The 19,024-nt window shown below is 41.4% G+C and overlaps 1 protein-coding gene across 2 annotated transcripts in view; it reads left to right on the forward strand.

The window, feature by feature from the left end:
* The first annotated feature begins 4,602 nt into the window (after positions 1-4,602).
* schip1 (schwannomin interacting protein 1) overlaps positions 4,603-19,024 on the forward strand; it is a 242,787-nt gene continuing 228,365 nt past the window's right edge. The window contains exon 1 of one of the 2 annotated variants that reach the window (XM_084419011.1): positions 4,603-4,668. In XM_084419011.1, coding sequence (XP_084275137.1) covers positions 4,642-4,668 — 27 coding nt within the window. In that variant the 5' untranslated portion in view covers positions 4,603-4,641. The remainder of the gene's footprint in view (positions 4,669-19,024) is intronic. The other variant, XM_084419010.1, reaches the window with a different exon arrangement.

Here is a 19,024-nt window from a genome sequence, read left to right on the forward strand (position 1 = left end):
TTTATTTATTTATTTTTTGCATTTTTGGGAGGAGTACAATTTACATATGTGGTTTCAACAACCAGATGCATTTACACTTGTCCAGTTTCGTCTGGAATGCGTCTCAGAGCTCCTCCTGAAGTGGTTTGAGCGATCGGATTCAAATCCGTCTTGAATGCGTTTCGGAGGGCATTTACACCTGGTCTTTTCACAATCGGATAGCTATCCGATCTGAGAAAACGCATGAAGTGGCCAGGTGTAAACAGCCCCCATGACAAAAATATACGCACAAAAGCCGAAAACAAACGCTGGTTGGCCTCTCACGTCCAGATTTGAGGAAGTGGTGGGGGAAGTGACGTATGCCGTAAAGCAGTCGAATTTTGTAGTTCTTCTTGTGCTCGGATTACTACCCGAACCCCGAAGTTACATAGTGCCAGTAAAAGCGATACAGACCCCGTCAGGCTATGGCAGACGTGTCATTCAACCTATTGTAAGTCGATGTACCATCACAAGGGTCTTGGAAATATATTATGAAGGTTGAAAAGTTACACGGTGTGCCTTTAAATAACATAAATCAAAATGTGAAAACGCTCATATACTCAATTGCTTTAAACAACTGGAATCCTAAAGATGAACAATATTACTACTTATACTAGAATCTACTTTTGCGAACTAGTCCTAGGTATTTCACCCAGTCTGAACCAAACTAGTGCGGAAATATTCTCTGGAGTCTGAATATCAATAATTTTGAGTGGCTATAACTTTTGAACGAATGAGATATTTTCACCTAACTCTGTACAGATGCGCTCGATCTGAGGTCACAATAAAAAAATCATGAAGTTTGGCCACTTGGTGGCACCAAAACATGAAAAAAAAAACCATGAAAATGGTTATAATTAAGCAACTGTAAACTTGATTAACTTGGAAATTGGCATGCAGTGTGTAAGGGTAAACAGGTCAATTTAGCTCAAAGGGAATTATGAATTAATTTATAGGGAATTCGAAAGAATAATTTATTTTACTCGTCTAGCGTTCTTTGAACGGGCTGTAACCATCAGCTCTGCAGCGGATATTAAAGAAACTTGGGATTTCATGATCTCACTCTTAAAACTCATTCTTTCCTCACTTTCTTTCTTTCTGCAACTCATATGAATAATGTGGTGTGTTTGCGGATGGATGGAAAGTCTTTGAAGTTGGAAGCGGGCTTTGTAGTCGAATCCTTGACTGAAACTTTACAGCAAAACATAACTTAGAACCGAGACTGACAACGGAAAAGAAAAGAAACTAAGAGAAAGAAAAGCGAGACAAGAGTAGTTAGATGGCTTGAAAGAAACTGTGTAACGTAATTAGATGTTATGGGAAGAAGGAGGGGGGAACCGGCAAACACTGCTGTCACATTTAATAAAACAAAACATCAAATAAAATAGTCCAGGCCTGGTCCTCTCTCGAACTTCACTGTCGTCGCTCCTCCTTTTATGCTTCCGCTCCTCCGTGAGAGATACGAGACCGGTGCGTCATCATCACCGTTCTCCCTCGGCCTCGTCCTGCTCGCCACACCATGTTCTTCTGTCTGGTTACTCCATCTTCTAATAGTCGTCTGTATATCTAATGCTTTGTTCGTGTCCTAAGATTTTAAACTCAAAAGTTTGTCCAGCCTCCTGGATGAGTTCTGACCAATTAGGCACTGTCTTTATTTGAGAGGTGGCATTTTCTTCTCTTCTCCTCATAAATGATGAGTTATCTGTGGTCTCTTACCTTCCCGCTCTAAGCAAGAGAGTACAGTTTAGACATGATTCCTATTATACGAGTACAATACATTTGACACAGATTTCAATCAAGCGATCTTCTGAATTATGAGCATATGATCATACTGATAGAAAACAAGAAACACTTTCAGCCAACCAATCAATAGTTATAACGACTGCATGACTTACAGTATGTGATCTAAGGATAATAGTCATAGGTTGTAGACATGATATTGAACTATGTTTGATTACAAGTCCGACTTGGTTTCAAATCTCAGTCTCGTTAAAGACTGACCAGGCAAAGACCAGGTAAAGTTTCAGTCTCTGTGGTTTTAAGAGATTTCAACCCTGGAGTCGTTCAGAGGTCCTTAAGAAGAAGTTTTTTGATCTTTTGTCTTGAGATCAACCTCTGCCGTTATCTTGGTCAGGCTCGACCTTTCCCATCTCTAAACCAAGCCGTCTTTTCCAAACTACCTAACGTTGACAACGTTCTTCCTTTAACTAGACTCATCTCTTTGAAGCTTGCATGGCCATAAAGTTCTTAGCTGTGGGGTTTTGTTGGTTAGCTCAGACTAGCTGGATGCCCACTCCATTTATGGCCCTAGATTAGACTGTTTATTTGGAGTCTGGAGTGTTGAGTTTTGTGTGGAATTATGTTTGAACGAATCATCTGGAAGATTCATTTGTGTTTGGTTCAAATCCTACAAGTGTCCAAGGTGCCATGATTATCTATGAGGACATTGGCGTAACTCTAAAAACATGGCCGCCATCGGCCAATGAAGTTTGAGCACCTATTAGACTATATCTGACTTCTGACCTGTAATGCTGCCTGAATCATAAGCATACACTGTTTGTTCGTTGGCCAGAGGAGAACTGGCCCCCCCGACTGAGCCTGGGTTCTCCCAAGGGTTTTTCTCCATTCTGTCACTGATGGAGTTTTGGTTCCTCGCCACTGTCACCTTTTTTCACCTTTAGCTTTTAGCTTGCTTAGTTGGGGACATTTAATTTAATATTCAACAATATTATTGATCTGCCTGCATTGACACCATTATATGAGAACTGAACTGAGATTGACGATGACATCACGGTTTTCTCCAGAGCGGCTATATATATATATATATATATATATATATAAATTAACTAAATTAATAACTTTTTTACAACAAAAATGAAACATTACTGAATTTACTTAAGCTGGACTGTGACGCTATTTTCTTCTGGAAACAAACTTTGTTGCATTATTTTCCTGTTGTCTCTGTAAAGCTGCTTTGAAACAATCTGTATTGTAAAAAGCGCTATATAAATAAAGGTGACTTGACTTGATTAGACTTGACTTCATTTAACGGAGGCTGTGTTCGACTCATGGCCCTTGAGGGCTGTAAGAATTTTGCCCGATATCGCATTTGACAAGGTTGTACTTGATTGTACACCACACAGTTTTTTGCACATGATATTAATATCACATGATAGATCTCCTCATTCTGAACAACTTTACCTCTAGGACCACTGCTGTCAATCAAATTGTTCGATAAGTATGTGAGATTTTGCGAAGTAGTCCTAAGTTTTTCGCTCAATCTCAATAAAGCCACTCAAGTACAATTCTCTGGACTCTCAAGGTCAATAATTATCAAAAACATGTTGAACTTTTCCTTTTGGATAGCTATAACAGGGTAATTTATAAAAAAAAGGCGTGGCCAACTTGGCCAAGTGTATACAAAAGCCTATAACTCCTAAATGAAAACTCAGAACTTCACGAAATGAGGTGAGCACATGCAACATATGAGTCTAAACAAGCATGCAGACTGTTATGGAGATCGGACAATAGGTGGCGCTATAACTGTTAAATAGCTTTAAAAACCTTATATTTTCTTAGTAAAGTACCCGTAGTCTTTTGCCTGTAAATGGTCTTTTCCGTATGATCAAAATGGTTACAGGTTTGCTAAATAAAACACAATACATTTTAATGCAAGTGCTTAAATGTGCAACCAATTTCAATTCTATTGAGAATTTACCACTTGCTATGGAGAAAGTCAAACGTGATCTAAAACAGCTCCATAAACTAAAAAGACTGATGAAAAGTCTCAAATACAACATAGATTCAAATACAAGTTAGAATCAAGAGCTTTAAAGTATTGACTAAACAATTGGTACTCACGCTGTAGCTACGTCGTAGGCTGTGTGTAGCACACGTACCCTTCAGCATACCCTGACGTGCACCTCTCCAAAAATGTAACAACGCGTCAATTCTACGCAGAAGCAAGCGATGTGATTGGTCTGCTAGAATTGCTCCCTCAGGTTTCACATGCATGTGTAATTGTGCGTCAACGTGGACAACAACGCAGAAGTATAAATGAAAACCAATACATAGCCTACAGCGTAGAGGCTCCGGCGTAGTTCCAACGCAGAAGTATAAATCAGCCTTAACTCGACACCATTGCCTCCTTTAGTATACGCGGTTCTATGAATATGCAAATGAGCCCCGCCTCCACTCACTCACTCACTCAGCTCAGAGATCCACTCGTTGACGATCACACGTTGATCTGATTGGTTACAAGGTAGTTTGTGACGTCAGAAACACCAGCGATTTCAAAGCGTGTTTTTGAGACTGAGGTTCACTGCAGTTTTAAGGAGAAAATAGCAATGGTGTTGTCTTATGAATTTACACATGGTTTGTCTTAAAGCACATTAAAAACACCACATAGACATATAAACAACATTAAAAGCTGGATTTTCACCACATGGGGACTTTAAATCATAAGCTGGAAGTAGCTTCATTTGTGAGAAGTTTGAAGTCTCATTCAGATGTACCTTGTTTGTTACACCAAAATATCTAGACCTTTGAAAACCTCTCCTTCTGCCCTTCATATCCCAGAATCCCCAGAGCCTGGCGTTTTGCCCTGGAGCGCGAGGACAGCTGATGGACCTGAGGCCGGACCTCGCTGAGGTAGGAGCGCTGCTGTTACACTGTTAGTTCACGGCCAGGTCCCTCATTAGTGCTTAATCAGGTGATTAATTGTGTTGATTGATTAATGAAGTTGTGATTGTCTTTTTGTGTTTGCCCTGGAGCACGCTGTAAAGTCTTCACTGAGGGCGGCATCCAACCGCACATCTGTGTCTGTGGTTTTCATGCTTCATGAAAATTAAGCTCATTAAGCTCTTTCAGCAGTATTATAACATTAATTTAGAACCGTTCAACCATATCAAGCTCCTCATCCTAATATTGTGCTATTAATTTGAATGGGAGATTTCTGTTTAATGGTATAGTACCACCTCATCTTCTAGCACAAGATTTTCAGATGTCTTCACCTTTCAACACATGGCCATTTTCCTTTTAGTCATATTTTGTGTGAATGATGATTGTCGTAGCTTTAGCAGTTTCCATCGGCTCTATTCTGGTTGTGATCTTTGAGTTCTAGCTCGAGCTGTTAGTTACTCGCATATTGACTTCTGTTATTACAGTCCTCCATGTGATCGAGTCTTACTAGTTCACTTCAGAATGTTTGCATTTGGTTTATGCAGTTGGTCTGTGATGTCTATAATTTTGGTCAAGCACAGATATGTTCTCATTATGTAAATTACATTATATATGTCACGGAGTCACCAGATCAGCACGCTCCACCCACTTGTCCTCCCTGGAATTCTAATTCACCGCACCTGCACTTCATCACCAACTCACGCTAAAAAGATACACTTCCCCTTCACTTCCTTGTCTGATCTCGTCCTATTGTGATCTCACAGACTCTACCCAACCACTTACCTGTTGCTACCTACCTCGAAGATTCCTCTTCATTGCTTCATCTCCGATCACCCGCTTTCTGTCTTCCGTCATCTGTCTTCATTCACCGGTGAGGCGGAGGATTGCAGCGGATTCCTGTTACAGTGTTCCCTATATTTTGAGATGCAGTCTCATCAGTTCGCCAACGATCGTGCCAGAGTAGCCTTTGTCATCTCATTGTTGTCCGGACGCGAGCTACAGTGGGCTCAGTCACTGTGGCAATCCAACGCTCCGATCATCACTTCACTGTCAGATTTCTTCAGTCACTTTAAAGAAGTTTTTGGTCAAAACGCGTCAGATTTGTCAGTTCAGGAGCAGTTGTTCAACCTTTGCCAAGCCAATAATTCTGTCAGTGCTTAAGCTCTCCAGCAGAGGTGTGGACTCGAGTCATGTGACTTGGACTCGAGTCAGACTCGAGTCATGAATTTGATGACTTCAGACTCGACTCGACAAAATGTACAAAGACTTGCAACTCGACTTGGACTTTAACATCAATGACTCGTGACTTCACTTGGACTTGCGCCTTTTGACTCGAGAAGACTTGCTACTTCCCATGAAAACTGGGGAAAAAATGTTCACACGGCCGCGCCGCTCTGTTTATCTGCATCTGAGAAACAATGTGCAGAGAGCACGCGCGGTGCTTGAAACGACATCCAATCACTGTAGTCCCACGTTGTTTTGATTCGACAGCTACGAATTTGAACGAATGCTAAGCCCCTTATCGGATGTACCGTAACTTACTAGCTGCCACATAGCTGCCAACTCTCACGCATTCACCGTGAGACACACGCAATTGACACTTTTCACACGCTGTCACGCCACACATCTATTTTCTCACGCACAGAAAAATCGCGAAGCAAAGAGGACACGGAGACCGACAGACTAGAAAGAGCAGGTTAGTTATGATATTAAAAAAATCTCTGCTCTCAGATTCTGTCACTTTTATTACGAAATTCAGACAATAAATACCGTTTTGGCGCTTGTAAATGTGACACGACAGATCCCTAGCGGCACGTGAACCGATCATCATCTCTAGCTGATAGTAAATAACGTTAAACACGAATGAACACTGTTGAAAGATACAGTACAACTTACCGAAATGTATATTCCTCATACATAATATCGACCCATCAATCAAAGGGGTCAATAAAACAGTTGGAGAACAATTATGTCACATAACATTTACCTCAGGAAAGCCATTTAAGCACGTTAGTTGGCTAGAAAAAAAGAGCTATAGAGAGTATTTTGCTAAATATGTGTACTATATTGCATGTTTATTATATTTTTACTTATATCATTAAACAAAGTTGTTATTATAATAAAAAAACACGCATTATATTTAATTTGTGTTATTTTTAACCTAATACTGCCAGCTGATAGGGCTCTCTGTATGTTTACAGCATTAGGTGAGTTGTTTTTTTTTAGAGAAAAATTAATGCCTATCTTGTGTAGCCTACCTAATATTTATCCAAATGAGTCAATATTAAATCAAATCACAATAATTGAATTGAACTGAAATAATAAAAAAGCTAGCTTACCAGAAATTGAACCATGTAAACATTGTAACATGTCACTAAACCTAATCAAATTCAGTTTAGTTACTAAAATGTTTTGACAATCACAATACACTTATTGTGATGCAAAAATTACATCACAATTATTAATAATTGCATCACAAATTTTCTGTTTTTTACTGTATTTGATTAATGTCATTGTATAAAAAAAGGTTTAAATAAATACAAATCTTACAGACATACATGATTTGTAGCCTATACATTTTATTTCTGTGGTAAGAGGACTTGAAATGACTCGAAACTAAAATGGTAGGACTTTGGACTCGACTTGAGACTTGTTGGCTTTGACTTTTGACTCGACTCGGGACTTGCCTCATCTTTGACTCGACTTGACTTGGGACTCGAGGGCAAAGACTTGAGACTTACTTGTGACTTGCATAACAATGACTTTGTCCCACCTCTGCTCTCCAGTTTCACACTTTTGCGGCCGCTAGTGGCTGGAATGAAACTGCACTTCTCACTGCCTTGCGTCAAGGACTCAACGCAGATATCTATCAACTAATGGTCGTGTATGACGACGCCATGGAAATAGAAAACTTCATCCAAAAGACGAGTTTTCACCGTCTCACCGCCTGCTCTCTTCTGAATCCCGCTGCATATCCTCCGCCTTCAGCACCATCAGTCGCCCTTCCAGTACCTGAACCCATGCAAGTGGACTCCTATCATCTAACACATGTGGAGCGTTAACGAAGAATCCTTAATCAACTGTGTTTGTACTGCGGGAGAGAAAGTCATGTCATCACGGCCTGTCCAGTTCGACCACCACGTCCGCCATTGAGTACTATTCAACTTCCACCTCAAATAAATTCTCTGTCCCGTACTACTATGCATGTCCTAACCCCCCGGGTTTGTGTCTCAGCGCAAGCCCTCATCGAATCGGGTTCCGATTCTCTACCCAACTTTTCCAAACACTGAACGTCCACAAAAAACGCTGCTCTCAGACTTTGAGAATCCTCAACATCCAGGGAAAACCGCTGGGTCGGCACTTCTCTCTCATTCTGACGCTCCACATCGGATGCCTGCATACAGAAGAAATCACGTTCATGGTGCTGGAAGGATCCACCGCTGATCTCATCCTGGGACGCCCGTGGATGTCACAACACCAACCTCGCATCAACTGGGACACCGGAGAAATACTGCAATGGAGAGTTGCCTGCTTTCAATCCTGTCTCTCTTCAGTCCAGAAACCTTCAAAGTCTCGTTCTCTCTCATCCACAACTCCTGAACAACCAACACTCTCCATCAACTCCACCTCCGTTGAGAGTCTGGAGGTAGATCACAAGGTGGAGATCCCTCCAGAATATCAGGCGTTCCAGGATGTCTTCAGTAAGCGGTTGGCATCCCAACTTCCACCACATCGGCCATGGGACTGTGCAATCGACCTACTACCTGTCAACCACTGTCCATCCCGGAACAGAAGGCCATGGAGGAGTATATCCAGGAGGCACTCCAACAACAATTAATTCGTCCATCTACATCCCCTGCCGCTTCAAGCTTCTTCTTTGTTTCCAAAAAGGACGTAGGCTTGAGGCCGTGCATCGACTACCGTCACCTCAACTCCCAAACAGTCAAATACAACTATCCACTTCCTCTGGTCCCAGCAGCCCTGGAACAGCTATGGGGAGCTCGCATTTTCTCCAAGCTGGACCTGCGGAGCGCATACAACCTCATTCATATACGCTGAGGTGATGAGTGGAAGACTGCCTTCGTTACCCCTTCAGGTCACTACGAATACCGGGTCATGCCGCACGGCCTGTCCAACTCACCTGCGTGTTTCCAAGGCTATATGAATGAGGTGTTCCAGGAATTCCTTCACCGATTCGTCATGGTCTATATAGACCAATAGACTCAACCCACTACCATCAATGAACTCTCTGGTTTTCCAACATCTACTGACGATTCATTCACAACTACAGCCTCCTCAGTTCTCCTCTGACCTCTGCTCTCAAAGGTCGGCCCAAGTCTCCGTCCTTAACCCCAGCAGCATCTGAAGCCTTCCAACAGGTCAAACAGGCCTTCCAAACCGCTCCGATCCTGGTCCACCCTAATCCAAATCTTCAGTTCATCGTTGAGGTGGATGCCTCATCTACCGGGGTCGGTGCGGTCCTCTCCCAGCGGCAGGGTGATCCTCCTAGACTCCATCCATGTGCCTTCTATTCTAAGAAGCTTTCCCCGGCGGAGCAGAGCTACGACATTGGTAATCAAGATTTGATCGCCATCAAGCTAGCTCTAGAAGATTGGAGACATTGGCTGGAGGGAGCACATCACAAATTCAAGGTTATCACTGACCATTGTAATCTTGAATACCTGCGAGAAGATAAAAGTTTGAATCCACGTCAAGCCCGGTGGGCTTTATTCTTCACCAGGTTCAATTTCACCATCTCATATCGACCTGGGGTTAAGAACTGTAAGGCAGATACCTTGTCACGTCTTCATCAATCTGTCCCTGATGATTCTTCTCCTGAGCCCATTCTCCCTCCAGCCATGATCGTCAGTCCCATAAGATGGGCCATCGATGAACAAATTTCCCAAGCCAATCATTCCAACCCTGCTCTGCCGGGAGGTCCAGAAGGCCTCCTCTACGTTCCACCCACCTTTCGTCTGACCCTTCTGGACTCAGCTCATACATCTCCGGGCTCTGAACACCCAGGTAGCCGACATACCCTCTCGCTCCTACGTCAACGCTACTGATGGCCCACCATGCCTCAGGATATCTCCCAGTATGTCAAGGGTTGCTCAGTCTGTGCCGTTACAAACACTCCTTGACGACTCCCGGAGGGAAAACTGGTTCCTCTTCCCATTCCTCATCGACCATGGTCGCATCTTGGTATTGACTTCATGACAGACCTACCAGCTTCAAACAACCACACTTGCGTATTTGTCATCTTGGATCGCTTCTCAAAGGCCTGCAAGCTGATTCCCCTAAAAGAATTGCCAACTGCCTTCGAAGCGGCCGAAGCATTGTTCCAGAACGTTTTCCGTCACTTCAGCATTCCCGAAGACTTTGTATCGGACCGAGGTCCCCAATTCATCTCAAGAGTCTGGCAAGCATTCTTCAAACTCCTCGGAGTATCCGTAAGCCTCTCTTCCGGTTACCATCCTCAAACTAACAGCCAGACTGAGCGGAAGATCCAGGAGATCGGGAGATTCCTGAGGTCCTACTGCCACCAGAACCAGGACAGCTGGAGCCAATTCCTCCCATGAGCTGAATATGCCCAAAACTCCCTACGTCAGTCCACCACAGGGCTCACCCCATTCCAATGTATCCTGGGATACTAGCCTCCTCTATTCCCATGGTCGGGTGAGCCCTCTGAGGTTCCAGCTGTCAACCACTGGTTCGAGCAGAACGAGAGGGTATGGGACTCAGTTCATGTGCATCTCCAACAGGCAGTGTGGAGACACAAGAGACAAGCGGATAACCGTAGAACACCTACCCCTCGCTACCAACCGGGCCAGAAGGTATGGCTCTCGACGCGGGACATCCGTTTCCGCCTGCCCTGCCGTAAGCTGAGCTCAACGAAGTCACCTACAGGCTAAACTTCCACCACACTACAGAATTTCACCATCCTTCCACGTATCACTCCTCAAACCTCACTCTGAACCTTTGTTCTCTCACATCAGACATCGCCGAAGAGGAGCCTATCTACCGGGTTCGAGCTATCCTAGACTCGCGACGATGGGGTCCCAGGCTGGAATACCTCATCGATTGGGAGGATTACGGTCCCGAGGAGCGCTCCTGGGTAACACGTCATTATATCCTCGATCCTACACTCCTCACACAATACCACTCAGAACACCCAGATCGACCAGCTCCCAGGGGTCGAGGTAGACCTCATTGTCGTTGTCGTCCCATCCATCCGTCAGGAGCCGCCCGTGGAGGAGGGGGTACTGTCACGGAGTCACAAGATCAGCACACTCCACCCACTCGTTCACTTTCCCCGGAATTCTAATTCACCGCACCTGCACATCATTACCAACTCACACTATAAAGATACACTTCACATACCGTGACAATATCGGAGCATTGTTAAATTCTTGATTTTGATTGTTTGATGATGAAAGGCTGTTGATTAATATTCTATAATTGCAGAGCTATTGAGTAATTCCAAGTGTTGTTAGCACATTCGATTCAGATTAGGAACAGTGGCTTGGGTAGAAAGTAGAGCTCTATGAGGGCAAAAACCTGAAATTTTTCTTTAGATTAACACATTTATATTTGTTAAGTGTGAAATGAGTGGGATAATTGAGTCTGGACGGCTGAATTGATGAACTGAAAATAAATGCTGATGTTTCTGCTTCGTGCCGAGTCACATTACCACCATTTATTTTCCATAATTCAGCAGGTCATATTCTCAGCCATCTTTCTCATTTAAGGGGAATTATACAGGATACTACTGCAAAACTAAATTTATAACAGATACGTATTGATTATTTTTATTTTGCCGGTCAAGGTTTGACATTTTTTGCAGTGCAGTGATTTTAAATATAGATATCTCACTTTTGTACACTGAATATGTCTTTGGTCTGACACCCTTTTCAGGTTTTGGAGTCTCTACAAGGGCCTTATGATTGCCACGAAAAAAGGAAAAACACACAAAATATAAAATCAGATAAACATGAAAATTCTTAACATGCCAAAAAATATTTAGGCTAATATTAAGTATTTTAACTACATATACAAATGTCCATTTATTTGAATTACACCGTTTTAACAAATTAAAAACTTGTTATTATTCTAGTTATTTGACTAGTGCAGATAATGAATCAGATGTCTCACACATTCACTGGAAATAGGTGAATATGAGACATTATCTGCCGCTCTGCCATTTCTCTGAAACTCACCAGCTGTAACGAACTGCTCCGAGACACAAAGGCTGAGGATCCAAATGCAATGTTATTAAAAGGGTAATCCACAATCGTAGTCGAAAACAGGCAAAGGTCATGAACAACGGTTAACCAATAACAGGGGCACAGGTAAAAACAGAGGAAACCAGGCAGAAGATTAAAAAACCAAGATACAGGAAACCAGGAGAATGCTCAGAATCGCAGCATTACTCTAGACAAGACTTCGCAATGAATGACTGAGATAACCAGGCTTATATAGGGTGAGGTAATGAGCTAACGAGACACAGCTGTGGACACAACAGTCATGGATAATTAGACCGGGCAATGAACTATTGCAAATGGAGTCCGTGCAAGAATAACACGGTCACGTGATGAGTGTGAGCATCGACATGTTCTACTGGTTGTTCTGGGAAGAATGGAGCTGGAATCCATTTAAAGGCATCGGTTTGTTGTCCACAGAAACCTGATCCCACTGAACTGAAACTTTTCCACACTGTTCTACACTGTTGTCGCGTAAACATCCTCAAGATGTCCATCAGTATTTGACCGAAGCGTCTGCACCGGCGCATGGAGGAACTTTGTCATTTTCAACCCCCCCCCCAAAAAAGGTTTCATAAATTAGTTATTGAAATACTATTGAAAGACACACACTAAAATTGCAATATGCTTAGCCAAGCATTGTGATAAGATCACATTACAGTTATCTGGCGAATCCCACTCATGCCTCACAAACACACACAAATAAGTCGGAGGAGGATGTAATGTACAATTCGATAAGCAATAAAGAAAATCCTAGCTCGCTTCCAATACAGGATTGCTAATGGAAGAAAGTGTTTGAAGGCCTTAAACAAACACACCCTCCATTAGTCTATTGATGAGCTGTAATGATAATGGCTCATGTCTCAGCGAGTCCTCGTTCAGATCACAGTTTACAGCGCATACACTTCTGCTGGAGGAGAACTGATAATGGACCATGCCATTTTATATCGGGAATCTACTACCATTTATAGGAGAAAAAAACATCTGTCAAGCCTATCTGGACAAAGATATCACAGAAATCAACTCAAAATACAAAACACTAACAGAACAAAGACACTTTCCACAATGGTGCAAACTATTATCTAAGCTAAAATGATCTTAGCATGAAAAGTAGCTGGTTTTAAACACATTCAATGTCTGTAAAATAGTGATTTTGGCCAATCCAACTTTGTACACTGTATCACACAATTGAAATCATAATTTGGGTAACACTTTAATTTTAACTAACTTTAAAACTATTAACTTGTTACTTATTAGCATGCATATTTCTAGGATATTGGCTGTTTATTAGTACTTATAAAGCACATATTAATGCCTTATTCAGCATGACCATATTCTACATCCCTTAATCACCCAATCCCTAAACTTAACAACCTTACTAACTATTAATTAGCAGTAATTAGGAGTTTATTGAGGCAAAAGTCGTAGTTAATGGTTAGATAGTAGTGAGAATTGGACCCTAAACTAAAGTATGACCATAATTTGTTGAAGTGATATTTAGATGAGTGTCGTCCAGAGTCAAACGCATTGTCGTGTGTGTGTTCAGGGCTGTATGTGTGTGTGTGTGTTCAGGGCTGAGTGTGTAAGCCAAGATCTACGATTAGAGACTCCAGATATGAGCTTGAAACACGGACAACTTTACATGTGACCTGAACAAGACTTTATTAACTAGACTAAACACTTAAATTACTCTAACATACACATACAAACAGTTTACCAAGGGAAAGAGAGCTGAGGCAGAATACAGGAAAGCAAGAAGTTATAGCATTGTTTGAAGTTCAGCAGATCAACAGCCTTGAGCAAACCATCAGTTTAGATCTACCTTAGTTCTTACTTCTTCAAAAGTAAGGTAAGGTAAGGATACTCAGTGTATCAAATAATGAGACTAAGTTTGATACTTGCATGTCTCGCCCATTTGAATTAAACTGTCCTGATGCAATTTGTTGAGGCTCCAGTTGATCTTTGCTGATGTGGTCTTGATGAGAGAGAACCAGTGGGAGTCAGAGTATCTGTGGTGAATGGAAAGACAAGGCCACAGCCTGGCACAAGCTTGGGGGTCCTTCAGCATCATCTTCACATCAGGATTCCAGAAAGGGACTAAAGGCTGATTTATACTTCTGCGTCGGACCTACGTCGAAACCCGAGGGAGCGGTTCTAGCAGACCAATCACAGCGCTTGTGGTCCGTATAGAATTGACGCATTGACATTTTTTGTCTTTGTCTCTCCACATTTTTGGAGAGATGCACGTCAGGGTACGCCGAAGGGTACGCGAGCTACACACAGCCTACGACGTAGCTACGGCGTGAGTTCAACGCAGAAGTATAAATTGGGCTTAAGAGGCGTGATCTTGTGTTGAGTGATTTTTAAAGCATGAAGATGTCACACCCTCTGGAGTGTGAGCCAATAAGAAGTTGTTCCCTTTGGAGGGAATATCTTTACGACCTTTTGTTCAAGCGGGTCTTTGAGCATGTCATTTGATTGGGTGTTTAACAAAAGAATCTTCAAGATTCTTATAATACAAATGCGTCACAAAGTTAGCTAAATGTAATGTAAATTAACAAATGGGGGACGAAGATTGGAGTTTATAGAGACCAAACATGCCACATTTTGGTTAACTATAGTATGCAAGTCTGAAACATTAATCCAAAACAGTTTAAAAGAGAGAATGAATGCATAGGACAAGCCACATAAAAGGAAAATCATGAGATGGGAAAATTAGATACGTCTATGCATTTCTCAATATAGGATTAAAAGGGTTTATTTCTCCTTCTCAGCAAGAATTAAATGAGAGTGTGGATCACTCAGCAGTAAACCGGTCACAGCTCAACCTTCACGTCACTCAATCGGAAGGTTTTCTCTTTGGTCGCTGATGAGGGCAAAGCCTCTGTGTTTCCTACACACAACTTTAGACTCTGTTCCTCCAGCGGAGACTGAAGTGTGTTGAGCAGATGGTGACAGTCTCTGTGAAGAACAGCTTTATTTCTGTGCTGTGATTCTCTGTTTGTGCTGATGACAGGCGTCAGTTGTTCAGCATCATGTGCAGAATTTATATAAAGCTCTGTTTTATTCAGTTGTGCTTGGTTAGAAGAACTGTAAAGTTGTGGAACTGTTCTGGCGCACAACTTGTTAACTCTTTCTCTGCCATTGATGGAATTTTCCATCATTTGTGACACAACGCTTCCCGGACATCGAGGGAACTGTCCACTGAATCTCCGGATCAAAACGCAGGAGAGGTAGATATAAGCAGTTAAACCTATTTTCAATTGCCAAGTTCGCTGAACAAGTCATCATACACAATCCTTGATCTTTAGCAACCTTTATAATCACCATTTGTGTTTTTAAAACCCTTTGGATGAACGCAAACAGAATGATGAACATCCATCCTATTACAGTCTCGTCATGCGCTTTGGTTTCTCTGTAACACTTGTTTCCCTGGTGCATTAATTACAAATCCTGCCGGTATGTATCGATCTTGAAACATGGATTTCTGAATAATAAATTAAAATGCTAAAAATCTAATTAATCGCAGCTCTCTTGCTTACAGCTGACTCACAACAGAGCTATATTCACACTCAAACCATTGATAAAGCTGCCAGCTCCTAACGTGGCCACTGCTGCTGAAATAAAACGCTTTCATTGCACAGAAGTCCTTTCATTGTTTTACGTTTCTATAATAAAATAGTGCCATTTTCCTGCTATCATTGTTTATTAGGGAGAGCAGAAGGCATTTAAGGGGTCTTACAATGTAGCCATTTTTTTTTTTTTTTTTTTGCATATGATTAATTTTGATGATTATCATTAAAAATGATTATATTGCATTATTAATTTACTGACTCAGGGTTCCCATGATCATTTTAAACCAAGAGAATGGTTTAGGCCAAGGCCAGACAGGGCCAAGCTTGACGACACTCCCCAAAACTAGCACTGTTAAATTCTCTTATTGGAGCTTCGATTTCAAAGATGTAAATATTTAAATATTATATTATACTTCATTTACATTTAATATATGTACATGCAGCCCGTTCTCATCCCAAGGCGTCATATACTGACGCTTTTGACATTTCGTCTACATCGAACGCACATGGCACCCTTTAGCGTCAATATGAGACGCAGATAGATATGGGCCAGAACGCGCCTCCTAGCGGTCTAACCCTAACCCTACCCCAGACCTAAACCTACCCATAACCGAACAAAGCTCTGTGCGTCTCATATTGACGCTAAAGGGTGCCATGTGCGTTGGATGTAGACGAAATGTCAAAAGCGTCAGTATATGACGCCCTAGGATGAGAATGCGTTGGTACATGGTACATGTATTTGTCCTGAACCGTACGGATGAGCGTTGACTATTATATCTAAAAATAAATAGCAACTAAAAATAATAATTTGGGCTCTGTTGTTAATTGTAACCTTTAATATTATAGTAAGGTGTAATTAAGGGCTCCCTATATAGTTAACAGCATTAGCAGAGATATATTTGTTTATCTTTAAGAAAATTTGAATAATAGACTTTATATAAACATTTGTTTAAAAAACACAGTTCAATTTAAAAAAAGAAGAAGAAGCAATTTTGTGTTTAGTTTTCTCCCCACTGCTGTACCAAACCCGTACCGAACCGTGACTTCAATACCGAGGTACGTACCTGTATTAGCAATTTTTTATCTCACTGGGAAAAACAGCATCACAGGGTTAAGGAACACTCAAAAGGCAAAATTGTAATAAAGAAGAAAAGGCCTTTATTCTTTGAGGAATCTTTTCGCAACCGCAGCCACCCAGATGTGAAACAAAAAGCCTACTGACATAATAAAACTGAGACATTTTATACAGGTTTCTGACATTCTTGACTCCTCCTTTCCCTAGTCTCTGTAAATTTCCTTAAAGACATCTAGTATGGACTGGTTCTACCCCCCCCCCTGGGCAGGTTATGCTGTTCTTTGTCCCTGAGAAGCCAAAAGGCCTTTATTTACAATCTTTATCCCTGAGAAGCCAAAAGGCCTTCATTTACAATCTAGATGACCTCCTGCTGTTCTTTATCCCCTAAGGGGATGGCATGGGACCCCTTGTTTATTGTTAAACGACCCCTGTATTCTCCTGGCTGGATCCTTTCTCGTGCTCAGGTGTAAGTTTTTATCACCCTGTCTTCCTGTCCCTTCTTCAGCTGTTAGAAAACCCTCACAGAAATATATATGGTCAGATGCTTTTACACACACTCAATTGAAATCAACAAGTTTAAATGAATGGACACAAGAACAATGAATTTTTCATTAACATCTCCCCCCTGTTTATCATTCTCTGATAACCAATAAAATAATAAAAATTCATTTCTATTTTCTAAAATCAATCAAACCCATTTTACTATTGAATCCTTAAGAATAGAATTAATTCAAGTCTTAATTCAAGAACAGTTATACCCTTCATGTATATCAATACTAAGCCCTAATTTGATTCAATCAAATAAAATCGCAAAACTTTTCTTCAACCATTAATTGGTCAACATTTTCTCCAGATATGTTGATCATCTCGTTGCCTCATGGACGTTCCATCTTCACCAATATGACACTTTGTGTGCTGTTGAAATGGTCTTTTTCCAACGTTGGCAGGAGAGGTATGTTCTAGCGCATATCCTTGAGTCATTTACTGTCTACTGTCACCTGCGAATGGAGGCCTTAAGTGATTTTGTTAGTGACCGCTTGTCTTGTCGTCCCTTTGGTGTGACCTGTGGATTCAACAGCCTGAAACACTATTGTCACCAGATAATTTTTGCTCATTGAATAGCACTCAGGGTCCTTGTTCCCCTGAAAAACATTCAACCCATGTTGTTCATGTTAACAAAACAATACAGAATCAGTTCTGTTTGGTTCAATCCATCCTGACATCCTGCAAAATGAAAATTTTAAGTTAGGCATTACACAGGGTGAGGCACTGTTTCTTCACTTTGCTCATGCCATGCGCAAAAGTCTGCATCTTCTGTAAAGAAAAACAAATGTTGAGGTTATTGTCACATAGTTTTCTTTTGTCTGCTGTGCTGCCACATCTGCTCCGGCGTTTCCTGTCAAAACAATTCTTGTTATTAGCACACTTAAAATACAAACAATACACACAATTAAACCCAATGTCCTCCCAACATTTATCTTCCCACCTGTGCGATGGCTTTCAGCAAATGTGAACCCCTTAGTAAACCAGATCTAGCTGGTTAATACAAATAAAGTTCTTCAAATAAACCCCTCCTGGACTTTTACTGTCCTCATATACCGATGAGGTCAAAGCTAGATAACCTCTCAGCCTGCTGTGAAGACAATGGGTTTAGCCCTTCCCCCCTGGATTTACTGTTTTTCCCACCTGTGAGGCCGAAATGTCTTTGTTTGTGGCCTGAATACAAATTATCCATACTAAAAAGTTCAAAGACTCATCTGACCACTTGTTTTACTGTGCGTTCTCTTGTTCCCGCCATGAGCATATTCATCCTCCTCTTGATGCACAACACCCATCTCGTGCATAAATCTAACATAATAAAATTCTCTTACTTTTATCAGACGCTTTTATCCAAAGCGACTTACATTTCAAGGTACACATTTACATTCTTATCAATTCTTGCTTTCCCTCGGAAATTGAACCCATGACTTTGGCGTTACAAGCGCTAACGCTCTACTGTTTGAGCTATAGAAAACTGCAATATTTGTTAATATTTATTTGGTGACATTTGTTTGGATAAAGTTTGCTAACCCAAACGTTGTCCTTAAGCCAAATTTCTTTTAGACATCTTTCTCTGCCTCTGAAATAAAAATATTACTTAAAACCACAATTTCATCTTCTTATCAAATTGTTTTAAGGCAATGGCCCCTAAACCCTATTGTTTGGTCTCTTAATCAGCTGTCATCTACGAACATTCTCCAGGTCATCAATTGGTCAGGTCAGGTCGTGTACACTTTGTCAACGTCACTACACTTCGTCAACGTCAGTCGAATAACAATCTTCCCCTTTTTACAATACATAACTGTTAAGGGCTCTCTGGATAATCTGATATTTACTTAGCCTACGTGTTTGTTGCTGTCAAATCTATAACTTTTTCT

The sequence above is a fragment of the Rutilus rutilus genome (genome assembly GCF_951802725.1).
Source record: "Rutilus rutilus genome assembly, chromosome: 9".
Lineage (NCBI taxonomy): Eukaryota > Metazoa > Chordata > Actinopteri > Cypriniformes > Leuciscidae > Rutilus > Rutilus rutilus.